Source organism: Talpa europaea, assembly GCF_964194135.1.
Source record: "Talpa europaea genome assembly, chromosome: 9".
Classification (NCBI taxonomy): Eukaryota; Metazoa; Chordata; class Mammalia; order Eulipotyphla; family Talpidae; genus Talpa; species Talpa europaea.
This window is the reverse complement of record NC_140076.1, coordinates 32,320,845-32,338,419: the sequence shown is the minus strand read 5'-3', so window position 1 is coordinate 32,338,419 and position 17,575 is coordinate 32,320,845. Positions and strand designations below refer to the sequence as shown.

The 17,575-nt window shown below is 40.2% G+C and overlaps 2 protein-coding genes across 11 annotated transcripts in view; one reads left to right on the top strand and one right to left on the bottom strand.

Annotated features, from left to right (window-relative positions):
- NRDC (nardilysin convertase) overlaps positions 1 to 15,483 on the top strand; it is a gene marked incomplete at both ends in the record, with an annotated part of 61,828 nt that extends 46,345 nt beyond the window's left edge. For all 3 annotated transcript variants that reach the window (XM_084243046.1, XM_084243045.1, XM_084243044.1), the window contains 16 exons: positions 56 to 179; positions 642 to 728; positions 2,002 to 2,121; positions 3,144 to 3,195; positions 4,540 to 4,690; positions 7,160 to 7,287; positions 8,423 to 8,585; positions 10,195 to 10,226; positions 10,470 to 10,608; positions 11,785 to 11,832; positions 12,090 to 12,142; positions 12,539 to 12,622; positions 13,409 to 13,499; positions 13,787 to 13,903; positions 15,093 to 15,182; positions 15,286 to 15,483. In XM_084243046.1, coding sequence (XP_084099172.1) covers positions 56 to 179; positions 642 to 728; positions 2,002 to 2,121; positions 3,144 to 3,195; positions 4,540 to 4,690; positions 7,160 to 7,287; positions 8,423 to 8,585; positions 10,195 to 10,226; positions 10,470 to 10,608; positions 11,785 to 11,832; positions 12,090 to 12,142; positions 12,539 to 12,622; positions 13,409 to 13,499; positions 13,787 to 13,903; positions 15,093 to 15,182; positions 15,286 to 15,483 — 1,677 coding nt within the window. The remainder of the gene's footprint in view (positions 1 to 55; positions 180 to 641; positions 729 to 2,001; positions 2,122 to 3,143; positions 3,196 to 4,539; positions 4,691 to 7,159; positions 7,288 to 8,422; positions 8,586 to 10,194; positions 10,227 to 10,469; positions 10,609 to 11,784; positions 11,833 to 12,089; positions 12,143 to 12,538; positions 12,623 to 13,408; positions 13,500 to 13,786; positions 13,904 to 15,092; positions 15,183 to 15,285) is intronic.
- A 1,350-nt stretch (positions 15,484 to 16,833) lies between these two features.
- The window catches only part of OSBPL9 (oxysterol binding protein like 9), a gene marked incomplete at both ends in the record, with an annotated part of 114,928 nt that continues 114,186 nt past the window's right edge, over positions 16,834 to 17,575 (bottom strand). For all 8 annotated transcript variants that reach the window (XM_084243455.1, XM_084243456.1, XM_084243450.1 and 5 more), the window contains 2 exons: positions 16,834 to 16,908; positions 17,095 to 17,230. In XM_084243455.1, the coding sequence (XP_084099581.1) occupies positions 16,834 to 16,908; positions 17,095 to 17,230 (211 nt within the window). The remainder of the gene's footprint in view (positions 16,909 to 17,094; positions 17,231 to 17,575) is intronic.

Below are 17,575 nucleotides of genomic sequence, written 5' to 3'. Positions count from 1 at the left end.
AAGTTATTATGGTTGTTTATCTATCTCCCTTTCTCTCCTTTTATTTCCCCCTAAGGTCATTGCTGAAGCCCTTAATCAACTAGTTCCTCAAAAAGCAAATCTTGTTCTACTGTCTGGTGCTAATGAGGGAAAATGTGACCTCAAGGAGAAGTGGTTTGGGACTCACTATAGTATGGAAGGTAAAATATTTTAACATTGTTCTAGGAATTTTTAATCCTTAATAATTTGTCTCATGGTTCTAGTAAGGAAAAAAGTATAGGAAACTATTTTCTGCTGTTTATATCAAGTGAAAAAAAAGTCTTGATAATTTGGGGGCAGAATTTTGACTATTGTTTAGAAAAGTGCTTCTAAAACTTTATTGTGCATTCTTAACACCTGGAGCTATTATTAGCATACAGATTTTGATTCTGTAGGTTTGAGATGGGACCTGAGATTCTGCATTTCTAACAAGCTCCCAGGTGATACCAAAGTTGCTGAGTTTACACTTTGAATAGCAAGAGCTAGAATGCCTGGACATGTCGTTCACAGTTATCCTGAGAAAGGACAATTGATTTGTGATGGCCAGTTGTTGACTGGTTTATTATAAGAGAATTCTAAATATTGAATTGTTTATTGGATCAATTTGTTTTTCATCTCTACAGATGTTGAAAATTCTTGGGCTGAATTGTGGAAGAGTAATTTTGAATTAAATCCAGATCTTCATCTTCCAGCTGAAAACAAGTATATAGGTCAGTGAAATAGCAGTGATTATATGTAATCTATCTATGTACTAGTAGCAAACAAAATAATAGCACCTTTATATTATACTTTTCCAGAGTAGCATCTGAATTCATATTTGAGTATCCCAATTACACTCTGGGGTAGGCATTACTATTTTTTTTACTCCTGCAAGTAAGAAAATTGAGGTTCAAAAAAGCAGAGCGACTTGTCCAAGACTATTGAGTGGGTGAAAGGAGGAAACATGATTTATTTTTTTTTCCCCTCTTTTTTCTTTTTTTTATTTTAACATTTATCATTTTTTTACATTTTTTAGACAATATACCAGTTATGGTATATACACAAAATGGAGTATTATTCAGTCATAAAAAGAAATAAAGTACTGATCCATGCTACAACATGGATTAACATTGAAAACATGCTAATTGAAAGAAATCAGACAACAGGTCATACATGAGTCCATATATATGAAATGTACAGAATAGGTAAATCCATAGAGACAGATAGTTGTTAGTGGCTGGGATGGTTGGGATGAGTAATGTGGAGCAGCTGCTTAGTAGATAGAGGTGTTTCTTTCTGGATGATGAAAATGTTTTGAAACTAGTTAGAACTGGTGGTGCACAGCATTGTGAGTATACTAAATGCCTCTGATCAGTCACTTAAAAATGGCTTATTTTATGTTCTGTGAATCTAACTTCAAGTAGGGAAAAATGCCTTTTTAAAAAAATCTTGCATATTTCAGATAATTCTGTTCCATAGCTTGCACTTTTAAGTATGTAAACAATCCATTTTAAAAAAGTAAACTTATGAAGTACTTTTAAGTTTTCCTTAAGGTAGCTGCTTCTCACCTACAGATTGATAAAATAATTTGTTTCCATTAACTTAAAGGACAAGTTTGACTTTGAGCAGAACTATTTTGTAACCTTTCAAACATCCAAAAAGTTGTTAAAAGACATTCAAGAATGAATTCATACATAAATTGGTTTATATAACTGTCCTCACCTAAAGTCCCTCTTGCACAAGTTAAGATTGTATTCGAGAAAGGGAATAAAACAGAATGTGGTGAGATCAGAGTCAAATTTTGGAAAATTATAGAACTACAGTTTATTTAGTTTATTTAGTTTAAATCCTGTTTGGGATTTTCTAACTTACTGTACTCCAGCATTTGACTCTGGCTTATTTTTGCCAAAAGGAAAAGTTACTCAGATTTCTGAACCCAAGAACACATTGCTGGGAATTTTGTTGAAATAACTGAATGCATTAATTACTCTTTCCTTTTGTTAGCCACGGACTTCATGTTGAAGGCTTTTGATTGCCCTGAGACAGAATACCCTGTTAAAACTGTGAACACTCCACAAGGTTGCCTGTGGTATAAGAAAGACAACAAATTCAAAATCCCCAAAGGTAAAATGTTTCTCTACCTAGAAGGAACAAAATAAATATAGCAACTCTTTTTCCAGTTTGTAGTAACCTTTTTTGTCTGTGTCTATTGCCAACCTCTCTTTCTCCTTCTCCTTGAAGATGACCTCTAGGCTTATATATGAGATTCATACTGTTCTATCACAGAAATCCTTATTGTCACTATGGACTCCAGGAAATAAATATTCATGCCTAAAATAAAATTGTTTTCAGATTTTTTTTCAGTTAAATGAAAGCAGTGCCAGACTTTTGGCCACCTTAGGGAAAAGGTGGTAATCTTTGAACATTATTTCTGAAAAGACATAGAACAAGAGTATGTTGAAGTAAATTATTCCTAATGCAATAGATACCCTAGTCTAGCATTACTAAAGTGAAATATCCTGTCTCCCTTGACAGCTTTGTTTCTCAACATAAAGGAGGCATAATTAAGAGTTAGACTTTAAGGTCTAACTCTAAGGTCTTCAACGTGGTGGCCCAAACTGTTGACTTTTTATTTTCTGTTGTTGTGCGTAGCCTAGGAACTTACTGAAGCGACTTAGAATCAAATATTAAGTGTTCTTGGTTGCCATTTAACCCATTTTCCTAACCTCAACACAACTGTACTGTAGCGCTGAGGAATTCTTATGTGTATCGGGAAGGTGTTTCTTCAATTTTTCCTGAATAGGGTATTAGAGTTTCTGAAAATGTCCTCAACATTTATTCAGCTTTCTTGGAGGCTCTTTCAGTGCACATTGGGATTATTTCCTTAATTCTAGTTAACATTTTCCCTGATCAAGGCCTTGCTGAGTATCTGTCTACATATTAAATGTGTTCTTCTCATAAAGTGTCCCTTGTGGACACTATTTGGAATGGTAAATATTTACCTCTTAAACACCTCTAACAATAAAAATGTAATGAGGATTTAAGGATTAGTAATTTATTTCAAAATTAAAAAAAATAGGGTAAATAGCAGATGTATAAGATATTTGAGGTCTCTGGACTATATTACCTCTGGTCTTTTTTTTCAGCATATATACGTTTCCATCTGATCTCACCTTTGATACAGAAGTCTGCAGCAAAGTAAGTATTGTCTTCTTTTTTGGAAATTTTTTTTTTGTTATTGGAAAACTTTCATTCTGAATCATTCTGTCATTTTTTTCTATCTACATTTGAGCTATGCTTCTGATTTATTTTTTCTATGTCCCAAAACAAATTATTTATATTGATATTAAGCAACAAAATGGATTTGTGACTGCCAGTACCTTTATATAAAGTTTGCTGATAGTGTAGGCTAGTGACAGGATGATTGGAATTGGGAAAGTTCTTTAGGAATGAGTTTGGGTTAGCTTTCAGCCTTTAATGAGGACTAATGGATGTGGATCCTGTATTTAGAGGATGCCAAGAAATCTGATATACTTTGTTATTAGCAAATTACTGACATATTTATGTAGATAATAACTGTATTGTGGGAGGTCAGAGAGCCTAAAATGTGCCTAAAACATAGGAGGTGCTCAGGAAATGTTTGTGTTCCCTTTCTGTCCTTGCCACTTAAACTGTAAAATCCAACCCTAACATGACAAGCACCACTGTAGGGTTAATGGAAGTTATCAGGTTTTAGCCACCCTCCCGCTATTAGCATCTATGATTGACACCTGTGGTCTTACATGCATGCCTGATGGGGGGACCTGGAGTGTGATGCAGGCGTGCGTAAGTGGACACACCCGGGCCGAGAGACCGAGCCTATCAGGGCGGCAGCAGAGGGCTGCGTGGCAGTATATTGGAAGCCTGCGAAGAGACCACGAGAGAGCCCATAAAGCATAAAGATTTGCCGGGCCTAGGAGGCCTGTTAGCTTTCTGGCCCCCCGGCCCCCCTGCCTGCCCTGTTCCTGGTTGCCTCACTACAAATGGTGTAGAAAGATCATTAAAAGCCTGAACAAGCCACTGAGGGCTCCAGGACTCCCCTTTTACCTGTCTGCCTGAATTAATAGAGAACCTATTCTGTGCCTTGCTGGCACTATAACCACTAATCTTTATTAATATCCACTTTAGAAATGCGTTGCCCCTCTCCTGTCTCTGAGATTTAAAATTTCTCTGTCAGAAAACCTAGGCTGCAGGGATAGCCAGAGCCTTTAGACCAGTTTCCTTTGATGCCTTTTACACTTACCCCATTGTGCAGTGTAGATATAATTTCCTGTGTGCATGACATGAAAAAGATTGGGAAGTATTGCTGAAGATAGGAGTTCTATAATGCCTGTGACAATTGAGTCTCAGGTAAGCTGCATTTGCCTTTGATCTCAGTATAGTTTTACATTCTGGAGTAGTAAATTAATATATTCCTAAATGTGAAGTTTCTTAGTCTAAAAGCATTTCTATGCAAATCTATTTTTTGCCAATTAATGATGTTGTTTGCACTTTATATTTCAGTGTGGTCCTCTTTGATATCTTTGTCAATATCCTTACCCATAACCTTGCGGAACCAGCTTATGAAGCAGATGTGGCTCAGCTAGAGTATAAATTGGTAGCTGGTGAACATGGTTTAATTATTCGAGTGAAAGGATTCAACCATAAACTACCTGTGAGTACACATTCTCTGTTTTCTTCATAGAGAACTTTAAAATTTCTTACTTGTTTGTTGCACTTGTAGCACCAAGCATAAAGACTTGTGTGTGAGGTGCTGTACAAAGAAAGAAGTGTTTATTAATGTGAGTTTTTGTGTTTTCTTGACTAATAACAGCTATTTTGACTTTGGCCACAGATAGAGCAACGCACCATAGTGCTAGCACACAACCTGTGCTTCAGACCTAATTTTATTTCCCTTGACTGTCAAGTTTCTTTTGACCCAATACTGACCAGCATTTAGGGCTGGTGTGAGTGTTATTGCAACCATACAGCAATAGCAAACTTAAAGCACCTGGCACATTGCCTAGCATGCAGTTCACAGAGTAGAACTCAAACTTGTCCTTTCTTCCTCCTCTGGTACCTGTATCCCATTGTTTCAAAACATGTGTCTATTTCCCTTCTAAATTATGAGCCTTTTAGAAACAGGCCCTATATCTTTTCAGTAACTTACCTTTTGGTGAGCAAATTATTCCAGTGTTCTGTCAAAAACTTCATAAACAGAGGCAAAAATAATATGGGGTTCTAGCTAAGAGGGTTAGATCATTAAACACTGGATAATATAATATTCTCAACAACACAGTTTCTAACTGTAAAAAATAGATTAAAACATTTAAGAAATTTAAAAATGAAATTAAGTGATAAAATAAAAAGAATAGTTCTCTATAAGACTAACTTGATCATAAATCATTTTGACACAGGTCAAGGGAGAAATGCTATATGAATATAGTATAAATGCTAAAAACTCATTTAATAAATTGCTTGAGTTGGCATTTCTAACAAGTAGGAATGGAGGGATGTTAGTTAAATACAATAAAAACTTTAACAGTAGTGATAGACACCAGCTGATGAAATGCTGAACATTAAAATCTGGAAAAAAAGCCAAGGAGACTCATTATTGTTATTCAGAATTATTTTAGAGATTCTGGCTACTACATTAATTAAAATAAGAAAATGAAATAAAATAACACTTGGGAAAGTGCTTTTTCTTTTTTTTTTAAAAATCATCTATTTTTCAATAGATTCAGTTTTTTTTTTTTTTTAAGATTTATTTATTTATTTACACAAGCACTGGGTACAGTCAGAAGCGCGGGAGGGTGAGAGAATTCACCAGAGCCAGAGTGGGGAGCAAAACAGGCAGAAGGACCTAAGTACACTGCTGAGGGGAGCAGCAGGTGGAGAGGTCTGCACGCCATGTGGGACCCTCGCTGGTGGCTGGGGATCGAACCGGGGCTGCAGAGGCTGCAGGCAGCTTCGCAGCCCAGTGCTCAACCGCTGTGCCACCGGGGGAGGCCTGGGAAAGTGCTTTTTCTTTGCAGATGATGATTTTATTCTTAGAATACCTAAAATATTGCTAAAATTTAAGAATGTGTATTTGATCATAAGATCAATATGCCAAAACCAATGGCTCTTTTTTCCTATAGTAACAGTAAACACTTAGAAGTGCATGGGGAACAATATCCTATTTATGATATTGAGAAAAACAAGAAGATACCTAGGAATAAATAAGCACAGAACATGTCTAAAGAAAAGTATAAATCTTACTGATAGGTGTAAAAATAGACTACGTAAATTTTAAATTGACACATTTTTAATAGGACAGCTTTATATCATAAAGTTATCATTACTTCCAAAATTCATTTGTAGATATAATGCCCTCTGGTAGGGTAAGTGAAGATTGGTCAGACTTTTATACCACTGGCCTCTGTGGCTATCACCTGCGGCCTTGAATGCAGGAGGTGCTTGGGAGCATGGGCGTGGAGCATGCATACCTGATTGTGGTGTGGGCATGCGTAAGTGTGCACACCTGAGCCTAGAGCCTAGCAGTTGAGGCTGTAAGGACAGCATCACTCAGAGACAAGGACAATAACGGTGGAATGGCTATGGGAGGACAAACAATGGCTACCATGAGAGAACACCAGTGAGAGCCCAAAGAGAAAAAGTAAAGATTTGGCAGAAGCTGGAAGACCTCCCAGCTTCCTGGCCCCCTTACCTCCCACCCCCAGCCTCCCTGCCTTACTCGCCAGCAGGCTTGCCCCACAATGATGGCATACAAAGAGCATTAAAACCTGAAAAAGCCCCTGAGTTCTCCAAGACTCTTTTATCCATCTGCCCAAATCAAGAGAACCTGCCCTGTACATGCTTATACACCTCCCAATTAGAGTCAACATTTAGGGGCAGTGGGACTGCTGGATAAAAAGAAAACAAATGTTTAAGAATGCCCATGGAAATTATAAGAATAATCATCACTCCAAATTCAACAGTTATTGAGGATTGTAGTCTCTGAAGATTGAGTCATCAGTACTTCTCTTATGTCTCCCACAGTGCCTATTGCCATGCTGTTAAAAACCAGTGAGAAACACCCCTCCCCCCAACAAAGAAGCAGATTTTTATGCTTCTCCACTTAAATTGTTTCTTTTCTTCTTAGCTACTATTTCAGCTCATTATTGACTACTTAGCTGAGTTCAGTTCCACACCAGCTGTCTTCACAATGATAACCGAGCAGTTGAAGAAGACCTACTTTAACATTCTCATTAAACCTGAGACTCTGGCCAAGTAAGTATATATATGGGCTTAGCTGATACTTTGACAGCCTGAAAGTGTTTGCCTTAACTAGTGGTTGGTGTGGTGGGTGAGGCTATAGTTTCACTGCTAATTTTCAGGCATTGTTAGAATTGTGCTATGGTTTAGGAAATCAGTCCATATGGCTATAGGATTTCTAAACTTAGCTTAAGTAGATATCTGTGAATAGGACTGAAAGCAACCTGCTATACTTAGAGGCTGAAGTTAAGAAAAATAAGTGTTTTTTCCAAAGCTAAAGAAGTGCTAGCTTTGTTGTAGCTCAGAATTGCTTACTGGTGATTTGAAAGTGTGGGGTGCTTTATGTGAATTCATTTCACTCTCATCAGAACCCTATAATGGCAGCCATTATTATTCCCCTTGTTCTGTAAATGGAAAAATTGAGTCACATATGTTAGGTAACTGACCAGGTTCAGAGCAGATGAGGGTAGGGTTGGTCTGGTTGTAGCCCACAGCCCCTACCTACATTATATTGTCACTGCAGTGATAGATATACATAATGGTGGCTCCAGTAATTAAAATGTTAGTGAGATTTGATATCAAAACAATAGTAATTTTACATTGATGTGTGACTCATCTGGCAAGTTATGTCAAATATTTTATTTTTGCAAGTGAAACAGATAACTGAGTTGTACCGGTGAGCAAATCTGTTTAGAAGTTTATATATGCTATTTTATGCTTTTAGTGATTATGACATAGCTTCCCCATCTTAAGTTGTAATAGAAATTGTCTCTTTTTAGAAACAAATCTATAGAACTATAACCAGATGTTTCTTTACCATCATTCTTTTTTTTTTTTTTTTTTTTAAGATTTATTAACTTACGCATACAAGAACTGGGGTGTAGGCCAGAGGTGTGGGGGCAAGAGGATTCACCAGAGAGTGGAGAGCAGAACAGGCAGATTGACTGAAATACACTGCTGAGGGGAGCAGCGGGTGAGACAGGAGAGGTCTGCTGTGCCATGTGGGTTAGCTCCTGGGCCAGTGATTGAACTCATGCTGCAGTGGCTGCAGATAGCTTCATAGTGCTGAGACTTAATCCTTTGCACCACCAGGGAGGCCCTACCCTCATTCATTTATTATAACAAAACTTTTTTTCTGCCCTCTGTATAGAGACGTGAGACTTTTAATCCTGGAGTATGCCCGTTGGTCTATGATTGATAAGTACCGGGCTTTGATGGATGGCCTTTCCCTGGAGACTCTGCTGAGCTTCGTCAAAGAGTTCAAATCCCAGCTCTTTGTTGAGGGACTGGTACAAGGAAATGTCACAAGCACAGTGAGTGAGAGGTGCTCTGTTGCTGCTGTTCAGGTCTAAAAGCTGTTGTGGGTCTATGATTGCATTAGGTCTTCCCTAAAGGGGAAGCTTTGTAGGTTTAGTAGGTCAGCATTCTTTCTCTCTCTCACTTTCTCTCTCTCTCTCTCTCTCTCTCTCTCTCTCTCTTTCTCTCTCTCTCTCTCTCTCTCTCTTACACACACACACACACACACACACACACACACTTTCTAAGGCAGAATTTATGTGTCAAGCTAATAAGGAGGGTTTTATTCATTGAATTAAAAAGATTTGTCTTTAGGAAAGATCCAAAGAGAATAGTTACTAGACTTTGAAAAAAGTTGACGTGAAGTGTGGTTTCATTTTTATGAGGTATCTAGTATAGTCAGAGTCATAAAAACAGAAAGTAGAATGGTGGGTAGAAGGGGAAAAGGGGACTTATTAATGGGTATAGACTTTCAATTCTACAAGATGAAAAGTTCTAGAGTTATGTTTCACAGTAACATGAATATACTTAATGCTACAATGTATAGTTAAAATGGTAAAGTTACATGTTTTTACCACAATAATTAAAAAGTTGAAGTGAAAAATGAGAAAACCTCAAATTAGACAGAATAAATGAAAAAGTGCTTAAGTAATGAGATAGAGGATGACTAAAACTAGTGATTAATTGGATGTGGGGGTGAGGGAGAAGAGCTGCCTCTAAGATGAAGCCCATATTTCTTATTTGAACCAGTGTGTTGGTAGAGGAGGAAGGAACAGCAGTAGCTTTGGAGGCACATGTCTGTGGAACTTTGTAATGACACCTGTTCCAACCCAGGGTGCTTGTGTGGTACTCTCCTTAAACCATTTGGCTGTTGACCAGCTTCTTCCATGGCCTCAGATTTCTGAGAACTAGCCCTTTGGTGGAATATATAAATATTGCCACTCTTGAGATTGGCTGTTCTCCACTCTGCTGCTTCTTTGTCTTTCTCTCCCAAAACCCAAGCCAGCCTTAGTTTCTGTGTTAACCTACAAAAAAGAATTTTAAAAACCTCAGGCAGAGAAGAGCAAGAATAGCTGCCTGCTTCTCTGAGCACAGTGGGCCTACCCAGCAGGGTCCTTTTGATCCAGAGGACTTAGTACTATGAATTGCCCTAGAAAACACCTGAGAAATGAGTTCACCCCTCCTCTTAGTCCTCATTTTATGGGTAAGGAATTGTATTCACTTAATGTTATTCTCTTGCTCACTCTATGTCAGGCTCTGTATTAATAAACCAAGTTTCTAAAGCAGTCATGGTTGTCATAGAAGGCACAGCCTAGTGGGGTAAAGTGAATAAAGTTTGATCCAGTGGGCAAAGTGTCAAGAGTGTGCAGGATAAGAGAAGAGAAGTTGTTTAGTTGAGAGCCATTAGTATTCAACTAACAGTGAATATTGAATCAATGAATGATAAACCTAACTGATAACGTACTGAGCATTTTGGATGACAGACTGTATCTGCTTCCGTAATGTTATACAGGGCTTCCTAAATAATTAGAATATTAATATTTGTTGGTTCTGGGTGAAATTCATGCTGAGAAAATGATGTACTTATTTCCTTTTTTTTTTTTTTTTTTTTTTTTTGCCTCATAGGAATCTATGGATTTCCTGAAATATGTTGTTGAGTGAGTATTGATTGGGTTGAGTTTTTCTTTGGGAATTAGATGTTCTTGGCAGTAGGAGGGCTTTGAGCCACAAATCAGTTTTTTTAAATGTACAATGGAGAGGCTCCTTGTACTAGGTTTTCTTGAGGCTGGTTACATAAACAAAGCAATGCAGAAGGGACTGTGGAAGGCTCGAACTCTTCATTAGTTTTTGGGTAAGTGGTTATAGCTACTTTTCAGTGACCTGTGCTGATTATTTTGTAGCAAGCTGGACTTTATGCCTCTGGAGCAGGAGATGCCTGTGCAGTTCCAGGTGGTAGAGCTGCCCAGTGGTCACCACCTGTGCAAAGTGAGAGCTCTGAACAAGGGTGACGCCAACTCTGAAGTCACTGTGTACTACCAGGTCAGTTGGCCCCTTTGCATACGAGCCATCCTCATGGCTAATTAAGGATAGTAAAAAGCCTGGTGGAAAGTCCACAGTACCTGGGAATAATGACCCAATGTCTTCCAAGGCTGTAGTTACCTCTATAGCTTTCTGCTTGGGATCATTTGTCCTATTTAAGTAACTATAATTAAAATTAGGTTTGTCGTGGTCATGTTTATAGAGCATGTGTCCCATAACTGTAGCTACCTGGGGATTTCTTTTAGTTCTCAGGCAGTTTGAAGCGGAAATGACTGCCAGGTCCAAACTTTAGTAAGTGTTATGGCCTGGCTCTGCTTAGCTGCCCATGTTTCCATTGTTGCTGTCTGCTCAAAACCTCCCGTTAGGAAGGATTTCATATAGTAAGGTTCTGCTGAGGAGTGTTCCATCCATTATCTCTTAGTGGTAGCTTCTAATATGAGCTGCTTCCTTTAGAAAGAGACTTCCCTCCTCAGAGTATTTTGAACAGTAAAAAAACAGGTTTTGTTGCATATTTCTTAGAGACAAACAGGAAATCATCACTGGCTTGTGGGCACACACTTTATTTAGCTTCTTCCACTGAAGTGGGAATGAACAGAAATGAATCTGTGCCAGAGGAGGCTGGGAGAGCCTGACTGTGGTGTGTACTAGCAACACTGTTGCTTGTTGGCCTCCTGCCACCTTTGATTCTAACTGACAAGTCTCCATAGTGTGGTATCTGCATCTTAGACTTTATCAGTTGGTTTGGGGTCCTTGTGTGGGTGCAGAAGCGCCTGTTCATACTCTTTCCAGCCGAGGAACAGGTCCAGGTATCCTCTATTGATCACCATACATTTCCTCCTCTGTAGGGCCTTGGACAGCAAGTGCTTGGCTCCTTTGGGCAGGAGCTGACCAGAGACTATCGAACTCATTTCCATGTACCTGTAGTTCGGTCTAGGGCTGGGAATACAAATGATCTTGTGTGATCCCTGTCCTCACAGACTTTGAGTCTAGTGGGAGGGCATATAACAATAAAGTCATATATAAACAATAAAGTTGGGCTGTTGATATGCTCTACTCTTGGGGGGAAGAGAAGAGTAGGTTAGATACCTGAATACATGATTGCTCAGACTAACTTGGGTTTTTTAAATCCTGTCAGTCATTGGGTTTACAGTTGGTCTGACCAACTTCTCTTTTCAGTCAGGTACCAGGAGTCTGAAAGAATACACTCTTATGGAACTGCTTGTGGTAAGTTGTATAGAGTGGTGGTGTTCAGGAGCCCCTGACCCACTGTGACTGTCCATTCTGCCTGGGGCTAGGGACTTGCGAGACGGTTATTTAGTATTCTCCCCTGTATGAACATGGACAGAGGCCCTGGGAAATTTAGGAACAGGGCAATGAGGGAGGCTGGAGTTTGGGAAAAGGGTGGTATATGGAACTTTTAGGGGAAGAAAGGTTTTTCTGTTGGGAGGAGTTGGGCTGATGGGTAGTATGTTGAATTACAGATGCACATGGAAGAGCCTTGTTTTGACTTCCTTCGAACCAAGCAGACCCTTGGGTAAGTCTGCTGGCAAGAGCACTGAGCGCAAATAAGGGACTGGGGCTCTTTGCAGGCTGAGGTTTATCACATATGCTGATGAGCAGCCTCTCACCGCTCTTTGGTTCTTTCATACCTTAGAGTCATACCTATTTGCCAGAAGTTATGAAATTTGCATCTTGGACTATGATTAAGTTTCAAGATTAGCAAAAGAAAAAGCTAGCCTGTAGATCTTACTTCATTAGTAGAGTGAACACCCTGAGAATTAAATAGATGCAAACACATTCGTAGATTCTCCTTCAGGACCTCTAGGTGCAGTGAGGGTGTGCAGAAACTGTTCCCACCCATCAGTAGTACCCCTGAGGGCAGGGCCCCAACAACTACCTGAGCTCATAGAACTTTTTGCTCTGGATGTAGGTACCATGTCTACCCTACCTGTAGGAACACATCTGGGATTCTAGGATTCTCTGTCACCGTGGGGACTCAGGCAACCAAATACAAGTGAGTAAGCGAGTGAGTAGATGGGCCCAACTATTATTTTCTTGGCATAGAGAGTAGGCGCTTCATGTCTTAATGGTCAAGCAACTCTAACCAACAAGGTTTGCTTCATTTAATCAATTGTGGAGGTGGTTCATAGATGGCCTGATTCATGACTCACCAATGGTTTCAGGGGTCTGCAGGCTTGGACTCAAGTCCAGGGTCCCTATGCAGGGTGTGCCATTATTTCTTTTCTGCAGGTAGACCTGAGGACAAGCAAGGCAAGGATGCCTGACCTGGCATTCATGCAAGAACTAAGGCCTTGCTGGTTCTCAGGTTTGGAATAGTTGGATATTGGGTTGGCAGTGGAAGTAGGGGTTCTTCCCTATTCTCTTCCCACCCTCAGTGTAGGAAGAATACTGAGACCAGGGAAGGAGACACCTCAGCCTCTTTCCTGGAAACATGTCTTATCTCAAATTCTCTCCTTTGTATTATGACTTTTTAAAATTTTTTTTTTTTAGATTTATTTTATTTATTTATACAAGCACTGGGTACAATCAGAAGCACGGGAGAGTGAGAGAATTCACCAGAGTCAGAGGGGAGAGCAGAACAGGCAGACTGACAAAGTACACTGCTGAGGGGAGCAGCGGGCGGCAGGAGAGGTCTGCGCGCCATGCGGGACCTTCGCCCAGCAGTCAGGGATCGAACTGGAGCTGCAGAGGCTGCGGGCAGCTTCGCAGCCCAGCACTCAACCGCTGCGCCACTGGGGAGGCCCATTATGATTTTTAAATAAAGGTGTTTTTCTTTCAGCTCTGAGGTTGTTGATAAGAAGATAGAAGAATTTCTTTCTAGCTTTGAGGAGAAGATCGAGAACCTCACTGAGGAAGCATTTAATACCCAGGTGACTGTTCTGGCCTGCTCTTTGGCTCTTGCCCACACAAGCCCTCAGGACAACTAGATACTCAGCAGTGCGGTGTGCTGACCAGTATTTGAGCTTTGTAGGCCCCACCCTTATCTGACCAGGTCTTCCTAGCCTTGTCCATTCACATCATGCTGGCAGGTCCCAAGTGACGGGACCATTAGTAGGTCGATCACAACCAGACTGGACAGGACCAAGAGTGTTGTGGGGAAACTGGTGTGATGCCATGTCTGAAGGTCTCTTTTTTTTTTTTTTTGTGGTGGTAACAGGTCACAGCTCTGATCAAGCTAAAGGAGTGTGAAGATACCCACCTTGGGGAGGAGGTGGATAGGAACTGGAACGAAGTGGTGACACAGCAGTACCTCTTTGACCGCCTTGTCCATGAGGTAGTAACAGTTTTTAGAGTAAGACAGCCCTCATTCTGTAGGAGTCACCATTACAAGCAAATTGATATTGTGTGGAAGAGAAACCTGAGACACCGAGTTAGGCTTGGTAATTTATTTCTTGATTGATCAAACTTTGGTTTCTGGACCTGCCTCGCTAGCACCCAAGATGGCCCAACTAAGCAAGAGGCTAATCCTTAGCACCCCCGTCCCTGGCCATATTTCATCAACAACCGATAACCATTCACCCCCACCCATTTGAGTCAGAGCAATTTTTTGTATTTTTGAGATTCACTACCAAGTTTGGAGAGAGTATTCTATTTAAAGGAAATTAAGAACTTTTTTTAATAGAGGCATGTTTTATTTATTTATTTGTTTGTTTGTTTATACATGCACTGGGTACAGTCAGAAGTGCGGGAGGGTGAGAGAATTCACCAGAGCCAGAGCAGGGAGCAGAACAGGCAGAAGGACCGAAGTACACTGCTGAGGGGAGCAGCGGGCGGCAGGAGAGGTCTGCGCGCCATGTGGGACCCTCCTCCGGTGGCCGGGGAGCAGCCGGGGATCGAACTGGCGCCGCAGAGGCCGCGGGCAGCTTCGCAACCCAGCGCTCAACCGCTGCGCCACCGGGGAGGCCCGGAAATTAAGAACTTTTAATCTTACAGCGTTCTTCCTCCAGACCGATTATAGGTGTATAGGTTTTTGACAACTTCTAGTCCAAAATGATAAAGCCCTGAGTTAGTGCTGGGTCCTACCCAAGGATATTCATTGCTTTATGAGGCGGAAGGTCATTTAACAAGAGGCTTCAGCTTAGCTGAAGGCACTCCTGTTTTCCTGTTAGAAACAAAGTTCTCTTCACCTGTTGGAATAGTTACTGTATTTCCCCAAACCAAAGTATATCATGTAAATACCAGTGTAAAACTGAGAGATGACATTAAGGTTTTGGTTCAGTGCATACTTAGCTATAATTGCCTGTCTGCTGGGGTCAATTATTGCTATTAAATAGAGGGACTCATTTTTATTTCTCTGGAAGGTTCGGGACAAGCTGAGGCTTGGAAGAGTGAAATGATATTAAGATGCTAAGCACAAGGAGGTGGTCTGCCTGGGGGTGGGAGTGGGTAATGTTTAAGAATTCTTAAGGAAAATACCGTGCTAGTCTATATACCTATATTGCTATCTTCCTTCTCTTTGTAAGATTGAAGCCCTGAAGTCATTCTCAAAAACAGACCTAGTCAGCTGGTTCAAGGCGCATAGAGGACCAGGAAGTAAAATGCTCAGTGTTCATGTGAGTATGATTAACACTCTTTTGCAGGGTACCAGAGATCATAACTGGTCTTTGCCCAAATCTGGTCAGCCTATATCTCACCTCAAGTCTTTGGCCCCTTTAGGTTGTTGGATTTGGGAAGTATGAGCTGGAAGAGGATGGCAGCCCTTCTGGTGAGGACTCAAACTCTTCTTGTGAAGTGATGCAGCTAACCTACCTGCCAACTTCTCACCTGCTGGCAGAGTCTACCGTCCCCATTACTGATATCAGGGCTTTCACATCAACACTTAAGCTTCTCCCCTACCATAAAATAGTCAAATAAACTGCAGTCTTCGTTGGCCTGAAGTATTGTGTATTTAAAAATGTGTATTTTATGATGTTACACTACTACTGCCTTAGGGCTTCCATTGACTTTTTTGCACTGTTATAGAATTTTATTTACTCTCCCACCCTACTCCCCCTTCTGTTGTGACTAACAAAACAAGGGTTACTGTAGCAGCTGCAAAGAGACATTAGCAGGGTAGGTCAACTGTGACCAGCAAGCTTGCAGTATGAAAAACCCTGGCTATCCTAAGACCTCTCAGATGGAAACTCCAGTTCTACTAAGCTTTGAGAGGCCCTATGTAACAGATGTTCTTTAGTACCTAAATACTAGGTGCTAATAACTAATTCATTTTTTAAAATGTATTTTTAAATAAAGATAGTTATGTATTGCCCTTCAGAATGGCCCATTTGCTGCTGTGGCATTATTTTATTTCAGTGTGGGGTGGGGATCTAATACACTCTTCCTAAATCATCTAAGGCAATAAAATATTTTTGGATAAAATCTTGGTAGCCCTATGTGTGCTAAATGAGAATTCAACTGAAGACTTTAGGGGATTAAAGACAACAGAGAATAAGGGAGGGGTGAGGAAAAGGAGAGATGCTCCACTATAGAAGGAGTCCGTGTAAAAAGCTGGCTCCTATATCAAGGTTAGAAATAATTGGCACCAATCTTAACCATAAGGATAATAAAAGAAACACATTGGAAAAAAGGTTGGAAAAATTACTTTATGAAGCTTTAAGAAGCACTGAGTATAATTAAATTGTAGTCCAGAGTTAGATACAATAATAGTTCAATTCCAAAATAAAAGTTATAGAAGATAAAACCGTGAAATTTCCTGACACTTGATTTTAATACATTGCACTAATTTTCTAAAACTCAGAGGAACCAGTATTTACAGATGTGGAATATTTATGAAAAATCTGGCATCAGGTATATTATATATGTATATATATATATGTGTGTGTGTTTATATATATATGTATATATATAGAATCCAAGATTATATGAACTAGGAAACCTGTATATACCAATAGCAGAACTAGAGCGCAGACTTTCAGATTGAGATTTATAAATGCTTTTCAAAGCATGGAGTTTGGGAAAGGAGCAGACATTTTGTGTTCAAACCTGGAATTTTTCTCAGCACTGAAGTCCAAATTGTAACTGCCACAGAAGAGGAAAACAGGAAAGTTTTTCTCGCTTTAATTGTTCATCTGCATCAGAGTCCAGTATCCCTGAGTTAGGAACCACTGCAGTAAGACGGGAGTAAATACATTCTCCGAAAGGAAGATTGTTGCTTAATTATGTCTACTGCTCTCGTCATCGGGTGTAAATTTTGCATTTCCCAACCTAATGCTTGGCAGCACCAATACGTTTCAGTAATGGTTCATCATAAACCCAACATTCTCCATCTTCATGAAATAACTGCAAGAGAAAGGAGGAAAATTCAGTTACAGGCAGGGACCAAAAAGGGCTCATCTTGTTCATCATCTTGCTTATTTAAAACGGTCTCTGGTGCTTCGTTTCAAATTCACTGAACTGAGTTATAGCTCAGAGTATTGGAGGAGCAGCAGCTGGGAGGTTGACACAGATTCACCAAAGCAAACTTACCCTTGTCTCCCATTGAATTTCCTTCTCTTTCCTTTCTCGAGCTTCTGCTCTTTGTCTTTCTTCGAGTCTATGCTTCGCTTCAGTTGCTGCATCGATATCTCTGATTTTTAAGTTGAAAGTAACATCCTTCCAAAGACTTAAAGAGAAGAAGTGCTAAGTATTAGATGTGTCGACAGAGAAGGCAGCAATCTTGAGAATGAATCTAGAGCCACACTGAATATAGCATAATTATAGTATTAAATCAAATGGCTTAGGGGCCTCCCTGGTGGCGCAAGGGGTTAAGCATAGCACTGTGAAACTATTCGCAGCCTCTGCAGCACGAGTTTGATCCCTGGCTGGCCAGGGGAGCTACCTACATGGTGCAACAGACCTTTCCTGTCTTGCCTGCTGCTTCCCTCAGCAGTGTGCCTATTCCCCACTCTGTCTCTGGTGAATGCTCTCACCCCTACCCCCAACACCTCTGGCCTGTACCCCAGTTCTT